Source organism: Canis lupus, chromosome 1, assembly GCF_011100685.1.
Source record: "Canis lupus familiaris isolate Mischka breed German Shepherd chromosome 1, alternate assembly UU_Cfam_GSD_1.0, whole genome shotgun sequence".
Taxonomy (NCBI): domain Eukaryota; kingdom Metazoa; phylum Chordata; class Mammalia; order Carnivora; family Canidae; genus Canis; species Canis lupus.
Genome location: NC_049222.1, coordinates 64752924 through 64772582, shown reverse-complemented (window position 1 = coordinate 64772582; position 19659 = coordinate 64752924). Strand labels below are relative to the sequence as shown.

The following is a 19659-nucleotide window of genomic DNA, read 5'->3' as shown; positions in this document are numbered from 1 at the left end:
AAAAGTTGATTTCCACTAAAATACGGGGAATGTAGTATCTTTACCATCTGACGGATTCATGGCAGGGAAGAAAACGCAAAACACAGAGCTAAAAACTGCGGGCGGATGTTAGGGCCAAGATAGGAACTTTCTCCAGCAGCTCCTAACCCCCCCGCGCCCCCCCCCCCCCCGCCTCACAAAAAACAAGAAAGATTACATCATGATGTGGGCACCTTCTTCCCTTTGATACAAGAACACCTGACGTGCAAAATATCCTAAATCATCAGAAAAGCACCACAATAGCTGAATATCTCACATAATTTAAAAAGTAATCCAATAAACTTATGATTGTAGAACACCCGAAGTTACTCTGTAACTTTGCCTGATATCAGACCAAAAGATAACGGGAAAGCCAAAAACATTTCTGGGGTGTGAGCAGGAAAAACTCCCTCTTCCGGTGTCTCCTCTGCTCCCAGGCCGACCACCGCACTCACAACGCGGCCGACACCAGAGGCATGGGTTTTCCCTCACCAGGCAATTCTGTGACACCAGCTGGGTGTCCAACGCTTAAGACACTGCCTTCCTGAGACAGGGTCAGATCCTACAGGTTAAGGGCTCAATCCTACAAGACTGCCCCCCCCATCCTACTTCAGATGCCAATATGTGTCAGCTGGGTGCTTCTGACCGGAGGACAATAAATCGGAGGTTCCCATGACGTCCTTCTCAAGTTTGACTGATTTGCTAGAGCGGCTTACGGAACTCAGGAGAAACGGTTGACTTACTAGATGACTGGTTTATTAGGAAAGCATATGACTGAGGATACAGACCCGAGAGGATACAGGGCAAGGCATGTGGGGAAGGCTGTGGGGTTTCCATGCTCTCTCCTGGTGCGCCTTCTCCCAGCACCTTCATGGGTTCCTCAACCCGGAAGCTCTCTGGACACCATGTTTTGGGGGATTTTTATGGAAGCTTCATCATATAGGTCTGACCAGTCATTAACTCCATTTCTAGCACCCTCTCCCCAATCTGGAGGACAGGGCAGACGGCTGCAAGTCCAAGCTTCTAATCATGGAATGGTCTTGCTGGTGACCAGCGCCCCCATCCCAGAGCCATTGAGAATCACTTCATTAGAACAAAGGATACTGCTACCACCCTGGAAGTGCCAAGGGATTTAGAGACTTGGTATCAAGAACCAGGGACAGAGAGCATTACACACACACACACACACATATTTTTCTATCATTTCACATGGCCTTACCCCAGCTCTAAATATTCCCTAGAGTAGAAGGGATGAAAAGCACATCCCCAAAGTATAAGCTCTTCTTCTTTTTTATTTTTTTAAAGATTTTATTTATTTATTTATTCATGAGAGACAGAGAGAGGCAGAGACACAGGCAGAGGGAGAAGCAGGCTCCATGCAAGGAGCCCGATGCGGGACTCGATCCCAGGTCTCTGGGATCACGCCCTGGGATGAAGGCGGCGCTAAACCGCTGAGCCACGCGGGCTGCCCCCAAGCTTTTCTTTTCGAAGTAAGGGACAAACAAGTCTGTACTGCAACTGCCAACCATTCATTTTAGAAACTGAAAATCTGTAGTGAATAGTGAATGCCAAGTAACCTGAGGAAAAAGCACCTGTCCCTTTAGAATTGCATGAGAAAACACAAAGAAAAGACATATATTTAACAAATGCTTGAAAATATACAATAGAGAGGAAAAAAAAAAAACAAACCCATTAAAAGCCGACTGGTGAACAATTTAATTTCAGGAAGCTACTTTGTAGAGTCTGCATCATACAACGTATTTAATGATTATTCATATTTATTTTCCTTCTAGAGAAAATATTTTTCCTAGTCACAAGTACCGAATCAGCCTCATAGGGGAAAAAAAAAACAGAAGAGGTGAGAGACAGCAGGCTAAGTGATTTTTTTAAAAATTCTACTGATATACTTACGCGGTAGTGGTCTGCATGTCATGCCAGCTTTTGCTGAAGTTCTGTTTTAATTCATTCATCAGGTTCATGCCGAGTTTTTGTTTTATCTCCACCAGATGCCTTTCTTTCGCTGATAAAACTTGCCGTAATGTTGTAATTTCGTCTTCTAGCTACAGGTGGGAAGGAACATGGTGTGGAAAGATGTGAGACCCGCTGAAATGTACACCTGCAAAGCTCTCGGTGCTCCACAGCAACCCCCTGCACCCCTGGATTACCAGGCCCATGCCTGCCTATAGCAAACGCATCCCATAGAGATGACAGTCTGACATTTTAAAATAGAAACTAGGTTTTTTTTAGTTTTAATGATTGTAAAAGTAATCACTGCTCCTTATAAAAAAAAACTCATTCATACAGCAAAATATAAACAAGAATAATTACCTACAATCCACTAGGAAATAGCCACCACTTAATTTTTTGGCTTCTAATCTTCCAAACGTTTAAAAAAAAAAAAAAAAGCAGGGCTTGGACTCACAACCCTGAGATCGAGACCTGAGCTGAGAACAAGAGTCATCTGCTAAACCAACTGGGCCTCCCAGGCACCCTCCCAAGTGTTTTTTTTTTTTTTTTTTTTTTTTTTTTTAATAAAATTTGCACTTAGATATAATTTTTGAATAAAAAATATTGGTTTTGTACTGTTTTCCTTTCTCCCATAAGCAACTTCAAGTGTCACTAGTCAGTATTGTGTGTTGTTTGCCAATCACACATTCACAATAGCTGCAGTGCTGTAGGCACAGACAGGCCAGACACCACAGTTTGGCCAAGCTAATACTTCAGGAAGGGAGGAACTAGGGGGGAAAGGACATATGTAAGAATGTGATTTGTTTCTTTTTAATAATTTATTGACATGTAGTGGATTTCCATAAACTGCCCACATTTAAAGTGTATAGTCTGAGAGTTTTGACACGTGTGTCTTGTGAAGTTATCACCGCAATCAAGAAAGCAAACATATCCATCACCTCCAAAAGTTTCCTAAATCCTCTTTGTAGGTCCTCTCTCCTAGGTCCACATACCACATTTATATGTGGAATAAAAAAAAAAAAACAACACAAAAAAACACAAAGCAAATGAAAAGAAGCTCATAGATACAGAGAAGAGATCGGTGGTCACCAGAGGTAAGGAGTGGGGGTGATGGTGGGTGAAACGGGTGAAGAAGGTCAAAAGGTACAAACTGACAGTTATAAAATAAGTCATACACAAAAAAAACTGATCTTGCAATGTAATTTTTAACAAAGCCGTTCAGTAAAATGCCCAGATTTTAGAGAGTGCTAGTCTAACCTGTGAAAATCAATCTGAAACTCCACAAAGTTTTCGATTCCAATTGTCAGATTTTTTTTTATTGTCAGATTTTATAATGTACTGCCCTGGTAATAAGTTTTTACATCATTAAGTTTTTACTTAAGGTTTTACATCATTGTTTTCTGAAAAGTATAAATGACTGTGACTTCGTGAAGCCAGAAGAGAACTCCTAGTACTTCCTTAGTATCCCACAAGCATAGAGGTCATAAAAAACCTGACATTCTTACTAGATTTCTTATTTTTAAAAAATGACAGCTGTGTCTCATTTACATCCAAAATATCGCTCTACTTCTGACCACAAACTACATTTACACTAACACCATCAGTCATCATGCAAATGTGTTCCTTGGGTCAGCAGAGACCTAGCTGTTGGAAAAGCATCTCAAGAAAGACAAGTACCTTTGCACATATTAGCCTTTTTACTCATGCAAGGAAGACTTTACCCCACTGGTGGACAGATCAAAATAGCGTTGTGAAGTGTCAGAGACACAAATGATCACTTAAGCAAAATGGGCAAAATTTGGAGTCAGAAGCATCTTAAACAGGATGGTAGAAAAGAACTATCTCTTGGAGTTTTCAATATCAGCAAATGTCCTAGTAATCTAGCATTATTCATTTTTTTATGTTTATGGGACAGTTTTCTAATGCTTCACAGAAACTTTTCTAAAATGAATTACACATTCGGTGAACATGTTACAGTCAAGAGCGCTCCGTCCTTTCTTGTTGCGCGGGTCTTCGGTATGCAGACATATACTCATTGCTGCGAGAGGAGTCTACTCGGGGACCACCAAAGGGGGTCGTGCTTTTACTCTCCCCATTAAATGAGAATGCACAGTTATTTTAAACCCTCTATTCTTTTGGCAATCATGTCACATTCCACTTTTTCATCTTTGTCAATGTGTCCTTTTGTGTTTAATCTGTGGCCTAGTATTTCTCAAGGTTGCATCTCTGGCTCTCTTTCTGTAGAAGATGTCATGCTTCATGTCAGCCTTTTAATTCTGTAGAAAAGACCTTTTCTGCTATCTTTTGCATAAATAGTATGTACTGAGTGACTGAAATTATTGAGAGTCTTGGATTTTTTAACGACTTGGTTATGACTAGTTTTCACCGTGTAATAAAAATAATCGGACAATTTTTAACTGGCAGAAAGAAATTACAGATGTAGAGAAGAGGAAAGAGGCTTACACATCTTGATACTCTCAACCTCATATCTAGGGGACCCTAGAAATTTATTCAAAATTGGGGGAGGTGAATAAGGGACTCAGAGTTTTCTAATGAAATCCTTAGTTATTTGAGGGAGGTGAATTCATTAGTTCATTAGTTATTTGAGGGAGGTGAATAAGGGACTCAGAGTTTTCTAATGAAATCCTTGATCCCAAAAAAGTGATAGGTAGAAACACTGAAGTGACCAGTTCACCAAACACCAACCTAAAGAAAGAATAATGAAGTCCCACACCTAATATTTTAAATACGGAAGCATACATTAAAAAGCATTTATAAGGAACAGACTTCTAATGATGGAAACATGAACTCAGTTACTCAGGTGGGTCTATTCTCAGGTTCTTTAATGAAATTCTTATCATTTCAATGAAATGTTGAGACCCACACTTCTTGAAGCTTTCAGTATAATTACCGGCGATCTAAATATATGCCAAAAAAATCTGTAAGCAAATCCAGAAATTGAAAAAAACACATAATCTTAAATTATATTAGCTTGCAACAATGAAAATGAGAACCACACATCTCTTTCCACAGAGCAGACAGTTCTGCCTCACGGCAAAGTCTTTAATCACAAATATTTTAAATGATGCTCATGGTGAGAGTCCACCATTAGTCCAGTCATTTGACTAATGAGATTTTTTTGGCCTAGTTACACCAATGGTTCTCAATTTCAGTTTACATAAATGTCACTCATAGGGCGTATTAAAATGCAGATTCCAGATATATGCCCCTTTTAATGCCCGAAGATTCTGGTATCTTCAATTTTGTAGGGTCAGGCTATCTACATTATTCAACAAACGCTCCCAGGTACTCTGATGCAGGTGGTGGAAAGCCAATACTGTAAGTACCTCCGTAAGCCACATCAAATTCCTGTTGGGATGAGGTGGAGTGCAGGTAAGTCATTAACTAAAGTATTGAATATATCCTTTCTCCCTTAATTTTAAATTAATCATTTCTTTATTATAAACTAATAGTCCGGTTCTTTGGTTTCTTGACTCCCTAGAAGATCTCCTTGGATGACAAATATTTACACCCAAGACTACATATTTAGACTTGGCTATTTAAATATGAATTAACAGGCACATGACAAGTGTTGGTGAGGATGTAGCAAAACTGGAATCCTTGTATGCTGCCGGTAGGAATGTAAAATGGCTCAGCCACTGTGGAAAACCGTCCAGTAGTTTCTTAAAAAGTTAAACGAAGAATTACCATGTGACCCAACAATTCCACTCCCAGGTATATTCCCCAAAGAATATAAACAAATACACATAGACACATGTTCATAACAGCACCATTCACAGCAGCCAGATGTGAAAATAGCCGAAATACCCATCAAAGGATGAAGAGATAAAGTATTGCAGTATACACCAAAAAGGAGCATTATTCAGCCACGGAAAGGACTGAAGTATTGAGACACGCTACAACATGGAAGAATATCAAAAACGTAGGCTACATGAAAGAAGCCAAACACAAAAGGCCATCTATTACATGAAATACACAGAACAGTAAATGCAGAGATACAGAATGCAGAGGGGAAAATAGGAAGCAACTGCACAAAGAGTATGGGTTTTCTTTTTGGGGTGCTAAAAATAGTTTGGAACTAGAGGTGGTAGTTACACCACATTGTAAGTATAACAAATGCCGCTGAATGGTTCACTTTAAAACAGGTAATTTTATATTAAAACAGTTAATTTTATACCTCAATAAAAAAATGCAAAAACATATGACTTAACCTGAATTAGCTAATGAATTACCTTCAAAATGAAATTTACGTTAGAAGATTGAAAACTTACTTTCCTATTTTATGCTAGATTACATAAAAAAAAAAAATCTTACTTCTATCCGGACAAAGAAATACTTTCATAAACTATTAAATCATCAGTATGATGCTTAGGAGTAAGACTATTTGGTGTCTTGCACACACTACTTCAGTGCCAGCTTCCTCTCCTGGGTAATCATGCCTCTGGCTGAGACTCCTAAGAACTAAGATTAAAATCCAGATACTCAAAAAAAAAAAAAAAAAAATCCAGATACTCCTTGAGAGAGGGTGGTGATTATTTTTATGTGTCAACTTGATTTGGCCATGGGATGCCCAGACATCTGGCCAAATATAATGCTGCGTGTGCCCATGAGGGTGTTTCTGCATAAGATTATCAATTGAATTGGAAGAATTGGAAGACTGGGTAGGGCAGATTGTCTTCCCAAAGTGGGTGGACATCAACACATCGATTGAAGTCCTAAATAGAAGAAAAAGGCTGACCCTCCTTCAGTTCATAGGGACTCTTCTTGTCTGACTGTATTTGAGTTGGGACATTGTTTTTCCTCTTCCTTCATATTTAAACTGTACCATCAGCTGTTTTTAGGCCTTGAGCCTGCTGGCCTTCAGACTGGAGCCACACCATCAGGTCCCCTGGTTCTCCAGCTTGCTGACTATAGATCTGGTGATTGTCAGCCTCCATCATCACATCAGCCAATTCCTTTGTAACAAATCTCTTTCCATGTACATATACCCTATTGGTTCTGCTTCTCTGGAGGGCTCTAACACAGAAGCGTATTACAGCAAGACATTGCTGATTATTAACACTTCAGTTGTTCACGATTCAGTCCAGAAAGAACGAAGGCCTTGGAAGAAGGAACTAGGAGAGAAAGACCAAGAGCCTAAGGCACTTCTCTATCAGTCTATGAGACAGGTGGCTTGAGGGAACTGTGTGTTCTTCCTGGGGGCACCTCACACCACAGGAAGCGAGACGAACCCAAAGAAGGATGAAGGGAGCCTGAAAAGAGGCTTTGCTTACTTAATAATATTGCCTGGTATTTTTCCACCTCCTATTAATGCTTATTTTTCTTGAGTCATTTTATCTAGAGGATGTTGGCAGTGTTTGATGGTTATATAATCATAAATTTACAGTGCTAATGCTAGCACTTCATCCTTTTCAAAAGCCCAGCCAAATTGCAGGGACGCCTGGGTGGCTCAGTTGGCTAAGCATCTGCCTTTGGCTCAGGTCATGATGAGGTCATGTCAGGAGCTAATGAGAACAAACAGCTGAAACAAAATATTATTTCTTTATATACTGGTAAGGTGTGTAAGAATGCATATTCAACTTCCAGTATTTAAAAATGCAAATATTTTGGAGGACCTGGTCGGCTCAGTTGATAGAACATGTGACTCTTAGTCTTGGAGTCATGGGTTTGAGCCCCATGTGGGGTACAGAGGCTGCTAAAAAAAATAAATAAATAAACTTAAAAAAAAGTAAATATTTCTTTAACGTATAAAATAATTCAAGTTAATTATAAACCTTAATTGCATACTTTCTATACGCAGACCACTGCACCAGATCAGAGGTGATACTGGCCTGACAACGAAGAAACTTAAAAACACACATATTGCATGACCATAATCATAAAAGATTAAATTGTGTTAACAGATTCCTCTTTTACGACACAGAGTCCATCTAAGATGTAGCCTTTTGGGCAATACTGGCTTACTTTATGGTTCCGACACAAGGACAGATCTTCCTCTTGCTAACACTTGGTAGCACACGACAATACGTGGGCTGTGTGGACAAGTGGAGTTGTGAGTTTGCTCCAAGTATAAGGGCCACCTCACGGGAATCGAACAACAAAACAGTGCAGGATAAAGCAGTGGGGAGGAATCCAGCATAGGCACGAACCGGTGGGGGACTCGGAGGACACTGAAGAGGAGACTGGATCCCTGGCATGCCCTGAGGCCTCTTGTAAGCAAAGGAGTCAGAGAGGTCTGGATGCAGACCTCTCACTTTGGGGTCATGGCCATCACGACTACCTGCCTCCAAGCCAGTCTAACGGGCTGGCCTGTGAGGTGTCCTGTTGCCCAAGTGGCCAATGGATCCAGTAGGATCTTCCCTCAGGCACAGAGGGCAGTTGCTTGCGACCAGGGGCCCAGGAAGGATGTCTGTGGAGAGCTGAGGCAGGGGAGCTGGGCCATACAACAGATGGCTCTGGTCTCTGGAGGGCCACTTGTGGGACTGCCGAGATTGCTCTCTGTGTGTCCTTGTTGTAATGAAACACTAGCATCCGAGCGTGTCTGAATGCGAATCTGATCTGGAAAGAACCTGGTTTGGAGTGGGTATATGAGTATGAGTGTGTATGCACATGTGTGTGAACGTGTGCGTGTGTGTGTACACGCTCGTGGAGGCACGCAGGCACACGCACACAGCAGCTGCAGCGTGCATTTGCTGGAGGGCAGGGAAAGCCAACTCAAGGAAAGGATGAGCATTAATATGCAGAGGTGGACCGAAGCAGAGGGAGAAGCGGTGGAAACGTGAAGAGAAAAAACATCAGATACACTTCCCGCGCGATGGACTGGGCCTGGGGGCACACAGCTGCGCCCTCGTGCCTCTGGAAGTCACGATGCCACCCTGGCAATACTATGCGGTACTTCTTCATCTCTGAACAACCCAGAAATAAGAGACAGGAAGCATCCTAAAGGATGAGAACATGCATCCTGGTAGCTCGAACATAGGAATGGGGTCTGTGTTATTTTCAGAAGTCAGGCTGAAGAGTCCTAGTAATGAGAGGTGCTGGAAGCTCAGTAATGTGGCCGAACCAGACAGGAGTTTCCGGAAGCACCATTGGGTTTTTTGTATCACAGAGGCATCCACTTAAAACCAAGGCTCACTTTTTCTTGACTAGAAAAGTAATGCGTGTGCTCACTGCTGAATGTTTAGAAAATAAAGAGCGCACACAGAAAACAGAGGTGTGGGGATGCCTGAGTGGCTCAGTGGCTGAGCATCTTTGACTCAGGGCGTGATCCCGGGGTCCTGGGATCGGGTCCCGCATGGGGCTCCCTGCAGGGAGCCTGCTCCTCCCTCTGCCTGTGGCTCCGCCTCTCTGTGTCTCATGAATAAATAAATATTAAAAAATAATATAAAAATTTGTAATTTAAATATGTATGTGTGTGCGTGCATGTGCATGCAGACCCCAGCAGTTCCAGAACCCAGAAAACCAAAGGCATTTTATAAAGGTCGGCCTGCTACAGAGGTTTAAGTACAGAACTTAAACTTGGACTGTAACAGTGAAGGAATTAACTGTTAGCTTAGAATCGGCGAGCTCACACCACTGAGCAGAGCCTAACTTCGGACACCACAACTGACGTGAACACACGGCATGAACCAGAATTCCGGGCCTTATGAAAACACAGAGCTAGGACGCTGTCCGTCGCCGCTGACTTCGGCCCGCGTGTGCCGGCAAGTGTGGCCAACTGGAAGTACACTGGGTGGTTCTAGATCAGCGGCCGCAGGCCCAGCCAGCCAAAGGACCGGGCTACCTGCCTGGAGGCCCTGCGCTTACTGAAATCATTTCTGCTGTACCAGGAGAACAAGCTGCTCTTGCATTTCACAATGCAGTTATTTTCGGGTGTGCTTTGCGAGGACACCTGAGAAGTCTTTAATATCATCATAAACAAACACCACCGGAACATGAGAGCTTGAGGAGTCTGGAGCAGACAAAGCGGGGTGAGGATACGGTGATGCTCAAAGCTGTATCCTCAGCCTGCGATCGAGCCCAGAGACTTGCTTCCAGCCGGACCAGGAGCTCTGTGCCCTCGGATGCAGGGATGCAGAATGGGAAGGGATATGGGCCTCCACTCTCTGGCCCTACTGCTTACCCTATTCGAAAAGCTCCCGGGATCCCTGGGTGGCGCAGCGGTTTAGCGCCTGCCTTTGGCCCAGGGCGCGATCCTGGAGACCCGGGATTGAATCCCACGTCGGGCTCCAGGTGCATGGAGCCTGCTTCTCCTTCTGCCTGTGTCTCTGCCTCTCTCTCTCTCTGTGTGTGTGACTATCATAAATAAATAAAAATAAAAAAAAAAAAAAGAAAAGCTCCCTTTATCCAGTGCTTTTCTCCTACAACATAACTGTTCCTTAGCGAAGTATTTAAGGCTTAGTGGGTGCTGCCAACAAATGGCTTTAGCAACTGTATTCCTAGTGGGCCAGGCATCCTCCCCACCTCTAAGTCCGGATGCCCGAAGCAACGACACAAGATCTAAGGAAACCTGGATTCCTCACAGCTTTCCTTGCTGCCGCCCCCAGTGTTGGGTCCTTCTGCAGACGAGCACACAGTGTAAGAAATCCAGTTGCTTCTATGATTGATTTTTTTTTTCGTTACAAAAAATAAACCACTTCAAAGTATTTGTTGAGCTAAGTTGCTGACCTAAAGCAAAAACCGCTCTTAAATAGGAGCTTGCACCGCTACCTATACCAAGGTCTTGGAGGAATTCATCAGCTCTGTGAGTGAGTACTGTTCCCATAATACTGCAAAATTAAAAACAGTAAGAGGTGCAGGGACACCTGGGTGGCTCAGCAGTTGAGCGTCTGCCTTTGGCTCAGGGTGTGATCCCGGGGTCTTGGGATCGAGTCCCGCATCGGGCTCCCTGCATGGAGCCTGCTTCTCCCTCTGCCTGTGTCTCTGCCTCTCTCTCTCTCTCTCTGTCATGAATAAATAAATAAAATCTTAAAATAAAAAAGAATAAGAGGTGCATATTTACAGCTACTTGCCACTGTTGCTTAAGCAACATTAGTATCCTTTTTTTTTTACTCTAACCAGTGGGTAATGGACAACTAGCAGTACAAAAACACCCTAGAAAAAAAATGAATCACCTTACAATATATCATTTATTAAATTTTATTAAATGAAAGACAACACGGTGGTGGCCAGTCAGTTAAGTGTTGGTTCTTGATTTCAGCTCAGGTCATGATCTCAAGGTCATGAGATCAAGCCCCCTGTGGAGCTTTGGGCTGGGTATGGAGCCTGCTTAAGACTCTCTCTCCCTCTGCCCCTTCCACCCCCGCTGGCACTTCCTCAATGCATAAATGCAGGAAAGACAACATAATTGTACCATGGGACTCACACAAAACTCACATGAACTCCTCAGATCCTGAGAGACACAGAACAACAGTAGGACGACTAAACATACCTGAACTAATTCTGCCTTTAACTCTTCTCTTTCCTCCTCGGACAGCATGCTAGGGAAGTCAGCACTGGCTACCGTGTCTTCATCTCGTCCTTGCAATGGTTCAGTCTCCAACAAACCTTTAGACAAGATTGATAAAACATAATGCAATTAAAAAAAATTAGCCGACTCCTGTTTCCACAGTCTGGAGAACCAGCCCGACCTTCCTGCTCAAAAACAGCTAAAATCTCCTGGGACACTGGGGTGGCTCAGTCAGTTAGGCGCCTCCCTGTGGCTCAGGTCATGGTCTCAGGCTCCTAGGATGGAGCCCTGCGTTGGGCTCCCTGCTCAGCGCGGAGTCTGCTTCTCCCTCTCTGGCTCCCCTACCCCTGTGTGTGCTCTCTCTTTCTCTCTCTTTCTCACACACACAAATGAATGGGATCTTTAAAAAATAAAAAATAATTAAAAATTCCAGGAAAAAAAACCAACTTTTTTTTTTTTTTTTTAAGATTTTATTTATTTATTCATGAGAAACACAGAAAGAGAGAGAGAGGCAGAGACACAGGCAGGGGGAGAAGCAGGCTCCCTGCAGCGAGCCCAATGTGGGACTCCATCCCAGGACCCCAGGATCACACCCTGGGCCAAAGGCAGACACTTAACCGCTGAGCCACCCAGGGATCCCCAACCCCGACTATCTAAATTTGTGATCAGCTGCCAAGCAAGTAAGGAATATTAAGAAGCCCAATAACTAAGTCCAGGTGGGAAGCCAGAGGTGCAAAGCAAAGAAGCTCTCATGGGTTCCGCATTTGCCACCCAGATGGCTTCCCGCTTTGGCGCTCACTGGCCCCTGGGGTGCAGAGGACAAAGCCTCGGGCCACCCAAGGAGAAGGGTTTAAGGTGGGGAACTTGTACATAAACCCACATTCCCATAAACCCGCATCCCCACGGGGCTGCACCCTGAGAGCAAGGAGAAGAGAAAATCAAGAGCGTCGCTCCCCACGGGGATCTGGGGGGCAAGCAAAGCAGCCTCAGCTGTTGAATGCGCAGCCGCAAGGGCCTCCCTGGGTCCCTACTCCCGAGGGGGACTGTGTGGGAGCTGGCAACCCGAGTGTACACTACTTGGGTGGTCCACGAGGACCCAGAGATGGCACAGCATTGTAAACCTTCCCACTTCGGATGTGGACGGAATGTGGATGCGAAACCTGGGGCAGCAGCAGCTGTGAGGAATCAATGCAGGCTGATTCTGGCGGAGGGAACAAGGGAAGTGCCCAGGTGCTCGAGGACGTCACTGTGGCCCAGACCAACCCCGGGGCACTACAACTTCTAACTTGTCCAGTGAGAAAAATGGCTTTTGGTAAAAAAAAAAAAAAAAAAAAAAAAAGATGCTCTCTAGGAGAGCCCCTTGGCATCTGGAGAACTCAAACACCTATGTTCTCTGGAGGATCCAGCAAACAGTCCTCCACATACGTGGAAGCTTCCTGTAGGACACAACTTATGACAGACCTGGCATCTACACATCCATGGGGAGAGGAAGGTCTCTTAGTAAGCTGTCCTGGAGCAAACAGCCCTCCATGTAGAAAAATTAAGATTGGACACCTTCACATGATTCACAAAGATTAAATTATAAACATTTTAGAAGACAATAAGATTGGGATGCCCAGGTGGTTTAGTGGTTGAGTGTCTGCCTTCAGCTCGGGTCGTGACCCTGGGGTCCTGGGATCGTGTCCCCCATGGAGATCCCCGCAGGGAGCCCGCTTCTCCCTCTGCCTGTGTCTCTGCCTCTCCCTCTGGGTCTCTCATGGATAAATAAATAACATCTTTAAAAAAAAAAGGCAGACAACAGGATTTATGAATCACTAGGTCGGAAGGGACTTCTTAAACAAGACACCAAAAAAAGGCATATCATGAAAAAAGTAGGGTGAATAAAATTACAGATGTCTTTTCATCAAACCCACTGGAAAATTAAAAGACATGCTACTAATTAGAAGAAGCAATATATCTCTCATGTGTAACTAGCAAAGGACAAGTTACCAGAATAAAAAATAATTCTTAGACCAGTTTAAAGCACAAAAATAGGGGGATCCCTGGGTGGCTCAGTGGTTCAGCACCTGCCTTCGGCTCAGGGCGTGACCCTGGGGTCCCGGGATCGAGTCCCCCGTCGGGCTCCCTGCATGGAGCCAGCTTCTCCCTCTGCCTGTGTCTCTGCCCCCCCCCCCCATCATGAATAAATAAATAAAATCTTTAAAAAAAAATAAAGCACAGAAATAACCCAATAGATCCAAAACAGAATTCGCTGTAGGAAGAAATCGCAAATGGTTAACAAACCCAAGAAAATATGCTCAGCCTCTCCGATGTTCTGGGAAACACAAATTAAATCATTTCACACCCACTGGATTAGTAAAAAGTCCAAAGGCTGACATTATCTAATTTGATGAGTACGTGGAGGATGGAAACTCTCATATGCTGCTGGCAAGAATCCTAAAGAGAGACGAGTAACTTGGAAAATAAGCTACCGTGATCTGTGGGGTGCGCACCCCCTTCCATCCAGCCCATCCACACCTACATATAAATCGGCACCGAGGTCACCGGCAAGAACTCTCATGGCAGCCGAAGCCCAGGACCAGGAGGATGCACAGAAGCCCCCTGGGCACCCCCTCCTCCCAGCACCTGACCACGTGCAGGGAGTGAACGACCCCACACGCTCCGGGGACGGAACTCACCAACAAGATTCAGAGTGAAAAGCACAAGTTGCAGAAGAATCATAAGGTAAAACCCCAAACAGACAAAACTAACTAAAATATTGTCTACAAATAAAATCATAAAGAAAAGCAAGACTGCGATCAAAATGATCCAGGACCGGGTTTTCTTCTCTGAGGCGGGCTGGGTGCAGATGGCAGCGGGCGCCTCCCCAGGATCTGATGGTCACGCTCCACTTCTGGGACTCTGCATTTCTGCATCTGAGTATTTCTTCTACCTTTTATTTTGTAAATATTCTTTTGCCTGTGTATATTATGGGATAAGACAATTAAAAATAGATTTTTCGGGATCCCTGGGTGGCGCAGTGGTTTGGCGCCTGCCTTTGGCCCAGGGCGCGATCCTGGAGACCCGGGATTGAATCCCACGTCGGGCTCCCAGTGCATGGAGCCTGCTTCTCCCTCTGCCTGTGTCTCTGCCTCTCTCTCTCTCTCTGTGTGACTATCATAAAAAAGAATAGATTTTTCTCTAAAGTCAACATTAAAGGTAAGCAATTAGCCTACAGTGTCAGGACATTAGAGGTAAAGAGAGCAAGGAGATGAACCAATCTGCAAAGTGCTTCTCAGGCTGGCCCCACTTTTGAGTCCCTCACACGCACATCCTTATTCTGGAGCAACGACGGGCCATCAGCACCTGCTGATACACCGGCCACATCAGTGAGCGTGGCACCCTGATGGCCTCGCTGATCCAAGTTCAGCAGCATCTTGTCCCATCTCTCTACTCCGGAGGCCAGTTTCGATGCTAAGATAATTTTCTTTTCCACGAGTAATGCCTCTTCATTGCAGAAGACAGAAAAATAAAATTATCCGTCATGGACTACAATTACTGTTAATCGCACTGCCCAGAAACAAGTATCATTTTGGTCTGTCCTTTCTGGTTATTTCTTCTATGCAAACGTATACGTTCTCTTGTATATACTTATGTGCACTTACTGTTGTGAATCTGATGTATTCAATAGGGCATCGTGAACGTCCCTTATGTCTAAAAACACAGCCGCGTTGATATATTTTTGATGGTCACACAGTACTTTGTCTCGTGTGTGATTGATAACTTACCCCATTTCCTGGGAAGCCACAGCAAACATCGCCTTGTCAAACAAACCATCAAGCAAAATCCTATACACTCGATCACAGAGTCAAGGGGCAAGAACATTTTTGAAAACAACTGCCTAATTTTCACTCAGAAAGACTGCGTCAGTTTTATGCAGACATCAGCAACCTGTGAGACTACCTGTAGACTCAGGACAATAATGTTGCACCGATTTCTAAAAATATTTTATTTAAACTCAATTTGCCCACATATAGTATAACACCCAGCGCTCATCCCATCAAGTGCCCCCCTCAGTGCCCGTCACCCAGTCACCCCATCTCCCCGCCCTCTTCCCCTTCTGTAAACCTTTGTTGGTTTCCCAGAGTTAGGGGTCTCTTATGGTTTGTCTTTCTAATTTTTCCCACTGTGGTTTTGATTTGTACTTCCCTGATGACAAGTGATGAGGAGCACTTTTTCATGTGTCCAAGCACAGATTTAAGAGATGGACACAGAAGGTAGGCTGCCCCCAACCACAGGAGGAAGCTCTAAGGTACTCTGGCTCCCTAACTCAGCTGGGCCCAGGAACTGAACAAATACTGCTTAAACTTAGCTGGTATGCAAATTCTCCATCTTCCCCTCTCTTGACAGTGTGAGAGGACGTGGGCAGCTACTTAAGACGACATCAAACATCTTTAGCACCTTCTTATATTCTAGGACAAAACAATAATTCAGAATCTATTTTAGTTGGTAACAAGTGAGTTGGGAAACTTCTAATGAATTTAGGGAAAGGCAGAGACCCAGATCCAGGAGGTTAACTTCTTTTCAGGGGAAAACAACGTAAAGCTTACGAGGTGAGATATCCTGTGCTCACCTGGGGCTCTGATGTGCCACCGCATGTGCCCCTCCAAGGCAACATCACGGATCTTTGCAAAGTCTCACTCCCAGAAAGCAGCCATTCAGGAAATCTGCTTGGAGGCCAGGCTGCGGGTGAGATGAGGTCTAACTGGACCAGTTACCTTCTTCATTCTTATTCTTGAAATGAAATGCCACTTCCCCATCTTCTTTTCCTATTAATGACTCAATTTCCCTGCATCGGCCTCTTCTGATGAGTGTTCTCTGAGTCACACAGCTTAGCCCGGGGGGACCATATAAACCCAAACAAAATGAAAACACGGCCTGCCGTGTTCAGCGGAAAATGCTCCACTCACTGGGTTAGGGAAGCAGTCATCCAACCATGGGGTCAGAGGATAATTCCAGAATCAAGGAGCAGATGAAAGAGGAGTTGAAGAAAGATGGGATTCACCAGTGAAAGTCAGTCAGGATGGGGAGGGAGAATAGAAGCCACCAGTAAGAGACACCAAGTGAGAGACAAGAACGTGAGAGGACAGCACAATCAATATAACATGACCTAGTCCCTATGGAAGCAGGTACTCAAGGAGATTAAAAACATAGTTTTCATAAAAGCAATTATTAGTGGGCAAAAATCACTCCGAGACAAAATTTTTGGCAGACACCAGTACACTATGCATGCACGCAACTTCATGAATTTGGTTCCCTTTCCTGATGTGCAAACTATGCCCCCTTGGTCTGGGAGGCAGGAGATCTGGGCTCCTACCTATCTGTGGGTTTGCCACTAACGGCGGAATACACTTGATCTCAATGATCTCATCTGTTAAACTGATACCTTGTGGAACTGTTGTTAAAATTAAATATGTTACATCAGATAAGACACATGAAAATGTCCCAAATGTCTTCAATTTCCATACAAACCACAGTAGCATATTGGTGAAACTGGGAGTAATCGTTTTACAAAATATTACCGTGTTGGGGCACCTGGGTGGTGCAGTCAGTTAAGCGGTCTACTGGTTTCTGCTCAGGTCATGACCTTGCATCCTGAGATCAAATCCCGTGTCCAGCTCCATGCTCAGTGCAGAGTCTGCTTGGGACTCTCTCTCCCTCTCCCCATGCCACCATCCCCCTCCTCTCCACTGTGCTCTCTAAAATAAATCAATCTTTTAAAAAATATTAATGTGCTATCTTCTCTTTTGGGTCTGCAAGAATATTTTCCTAGCTGGTCTAAGGCATCCACCTGTCTGAGGTGACGCAGAGGAGCAAAAGACTCCCACACAAAAGGATTCATATTGAAATTCTTGTCATTTGAAATTGGGTTTGCCAGGAAGACAAATACTTTGCAACAAAGGCAATTTTCTAAGGAAGGGATGTTTTTCACATTTTCCTTTCCCTCTTCACATAGCAGAAGCCAAGCCCAGGACGCCCAGGACACCCAGGCCAGGGGGCTCCCCATAGGTACACGGTGTATTAGGATTTACCAAGGATGTATGTGCCTTCTGGTCCATCCTAGGGGGATGGTGGGGAGAGGGAAGGGAGAGGGAAGGAGAGGGATGCTGGGAGATGTGCATGTTCAGCCTTCCTTGTTGGGCTCTGGAGGTTCTGTTTGCCCCTACAGACCCACTCCACTCCTTCCTCTTCTCCGCTCTGCTCTGCACCCTGGAGACCCACCTGAGGATTACATCAATATGATTTTCTCACCCACCCAGCACTGGCCAGTGGGGAGCCCCAGAGGGACCCTGGAGAAGAGAAGAAGGGCTAGGGGCTGCCTCCCTCCCTGCCAGGCGGCATGGTGCAGTTTTGGCTTTTTTCACGACCAAGGACCACACCTGCACTTAGGTGGTCCTCCTCCACAGCTCAGCTGTTATCAAGCTCCCAGAACCTGACCCTCTCCTCCCACCTAAGGACTGTGGAGACTCCCTGCCATTGTCGTCCTGACGTGCTTCAACACTCCCTCCTGGTTTCCCTTAACTCTTCCTGTCGTTCCAGTGGTCCCTTCACTAAACTCCCTTGAATGAAGCACCCCCATTGAGCATGCCATTCATCTGCTTCCAGAAGCTTGTCCCAATCTCCCTTTTGGGCTCTAGGTAGAAAAATCTTTCAGGCCATCCCACACCAACCAGGAGCACAGCCACATCCCTGTAAAAGCAACAGGGGCTGGGAGGTTGGGCACCAGCCCTTGTGGTTTAGTTCCCTAATTCCCACTTCTGCAGTCAGCTAACCATGCCTGGGGCCCAGGACTCCCCACAGGGACTCAGGGAGAAAACTGTCACCTTGGTACGGGGTTGGTACCCCTGCAGTTCGGGCTGGAGTTGCTGGGGAGGTGGAGAGAATCTGCCACCGAGAACCAAACTGAGGCTAACTCAGCTTGGAAGGGCTGCAGGGCCCAACCCCAACCAAGGGAAGACAAGCTTATGAATAATATCCACAGAAGATGTCGGCATCAGAGGACGTCATAGTCCTGGCTGAAGGGCCAGCAGAGAAAACAAAACACTACCTGGACCCTTCCTGTTTCCACATACCAGACGCCTCCTTAATCAGGACAAGGCAAAGGGGGAGCTGAAAAAGGAGAAATCTGAGCTGCAGGACAATTTAACTGAGGAGATGAATATTATTTAAAACAGGTTTTAAAAAGCAGTCCATTGGAATGGACTAAACCTATTTTTTTCTTCTCCACTACCCAAAGCCCAAAGCATAGGTTTAAAAAAAAAAGGAGCACATGTCTGTACACCAAGACATATTGGGGGTAGGGTTGGGGGCACCTGAGTGGTTCAATCGGTTCAGCGTCCGACTCTTAACCCTTGATCTTGGCTCAGAGTCAGGATCTCAGGGTTATGAGGGCGAGCCCCGTGTCAGGCTCTGTGCTGAGCATGGAGCCTGCTTGGGACCCTGTCTCTCCCTCTGCCCCCCTTCCCTCAGGCTCGCTCAAAAAAAAAGGGGGAGGGGAAGGGCATAGTGTGAATACATTTTGTGATCTTGCTATAGGAGTATTTTGTACCTAGACAGCCATCTTACTTTCATTTGTATGTAATAAAATATGTAGACATTTAATAAGGGTAAACAAAAATCCACAGGTCTGACTCTAAGGCAGGAGTTGTGCTTCTCCATTGGCCAGGCACATCTCTGGGAAACAGGTAGATCCCAGGTAGTTGTCAAATGCCACCAAATGCCTGCTTTCACCTTCAATTGGCCATGATAACTCATTCAAGTCCCACTTGTAGGGCTGAATGACACAATATACCAAGGCAGATCCAGCAGAGAATGACGATGGGCTGGTCCCAGCCTTGTTGATGGGGATCTTCACTTATGAACCCGGGTTCAGGGTCTGACTCATTTGCAAATTGCTGCCCTCGAAGTTAGGCTAGTCTGACTCCAGGGCCTACATCCTTCCCTGTCCTACAAGCATATGATGAAAAGGAAACAAATGCTGACAAGTACAAATCAAGAAATGAGCTTTGGATTAAAATGCCTCCTTCAACCTTGAAACGAAATTGCTCATTGGCATCCATATACTTTTTTTTTTTTTTAAGATTTATTCATTCATTTGGGAGAGAGAAAAGAGCATGCTGGCATGCAGGGTGGGGCAGAGGGAGAAGGAGAGGCAGTCTCAAGCA

The 19659-nt window shown here is 44.8% G+C and overlaps 1 protein-coding gene across 15 annotated transcripts in view; it reads right to left on the bottom strand.

Moving 5' to 3' along the window:
* TPD52L1 (TPD52 like 1) overlaps nt 1–19659 on the bottom strand; it is a 96787-nt gene that overhangs the window by 21529 nt on the left and 55599 nt on the right. For all 15 annotated transcript variants that reach the window (XM_038526703.1, XM_038526704.1, XM_038526706.1 and 12 more), the window contains exons 2-3: nt 11438–11553; nt 1930–2078 (exon numbers count right to left, since the gene is read on the bottom strand). In XM_038526703.1, the coding sequence (XP_038382631.1) occupies nt 1930–2078; nt 11438–11553 (265 nt within the window). The remainder of the gene's footprint in view (nt 1–1929; nt 2079–11437; nt 11554–19659) is intronic.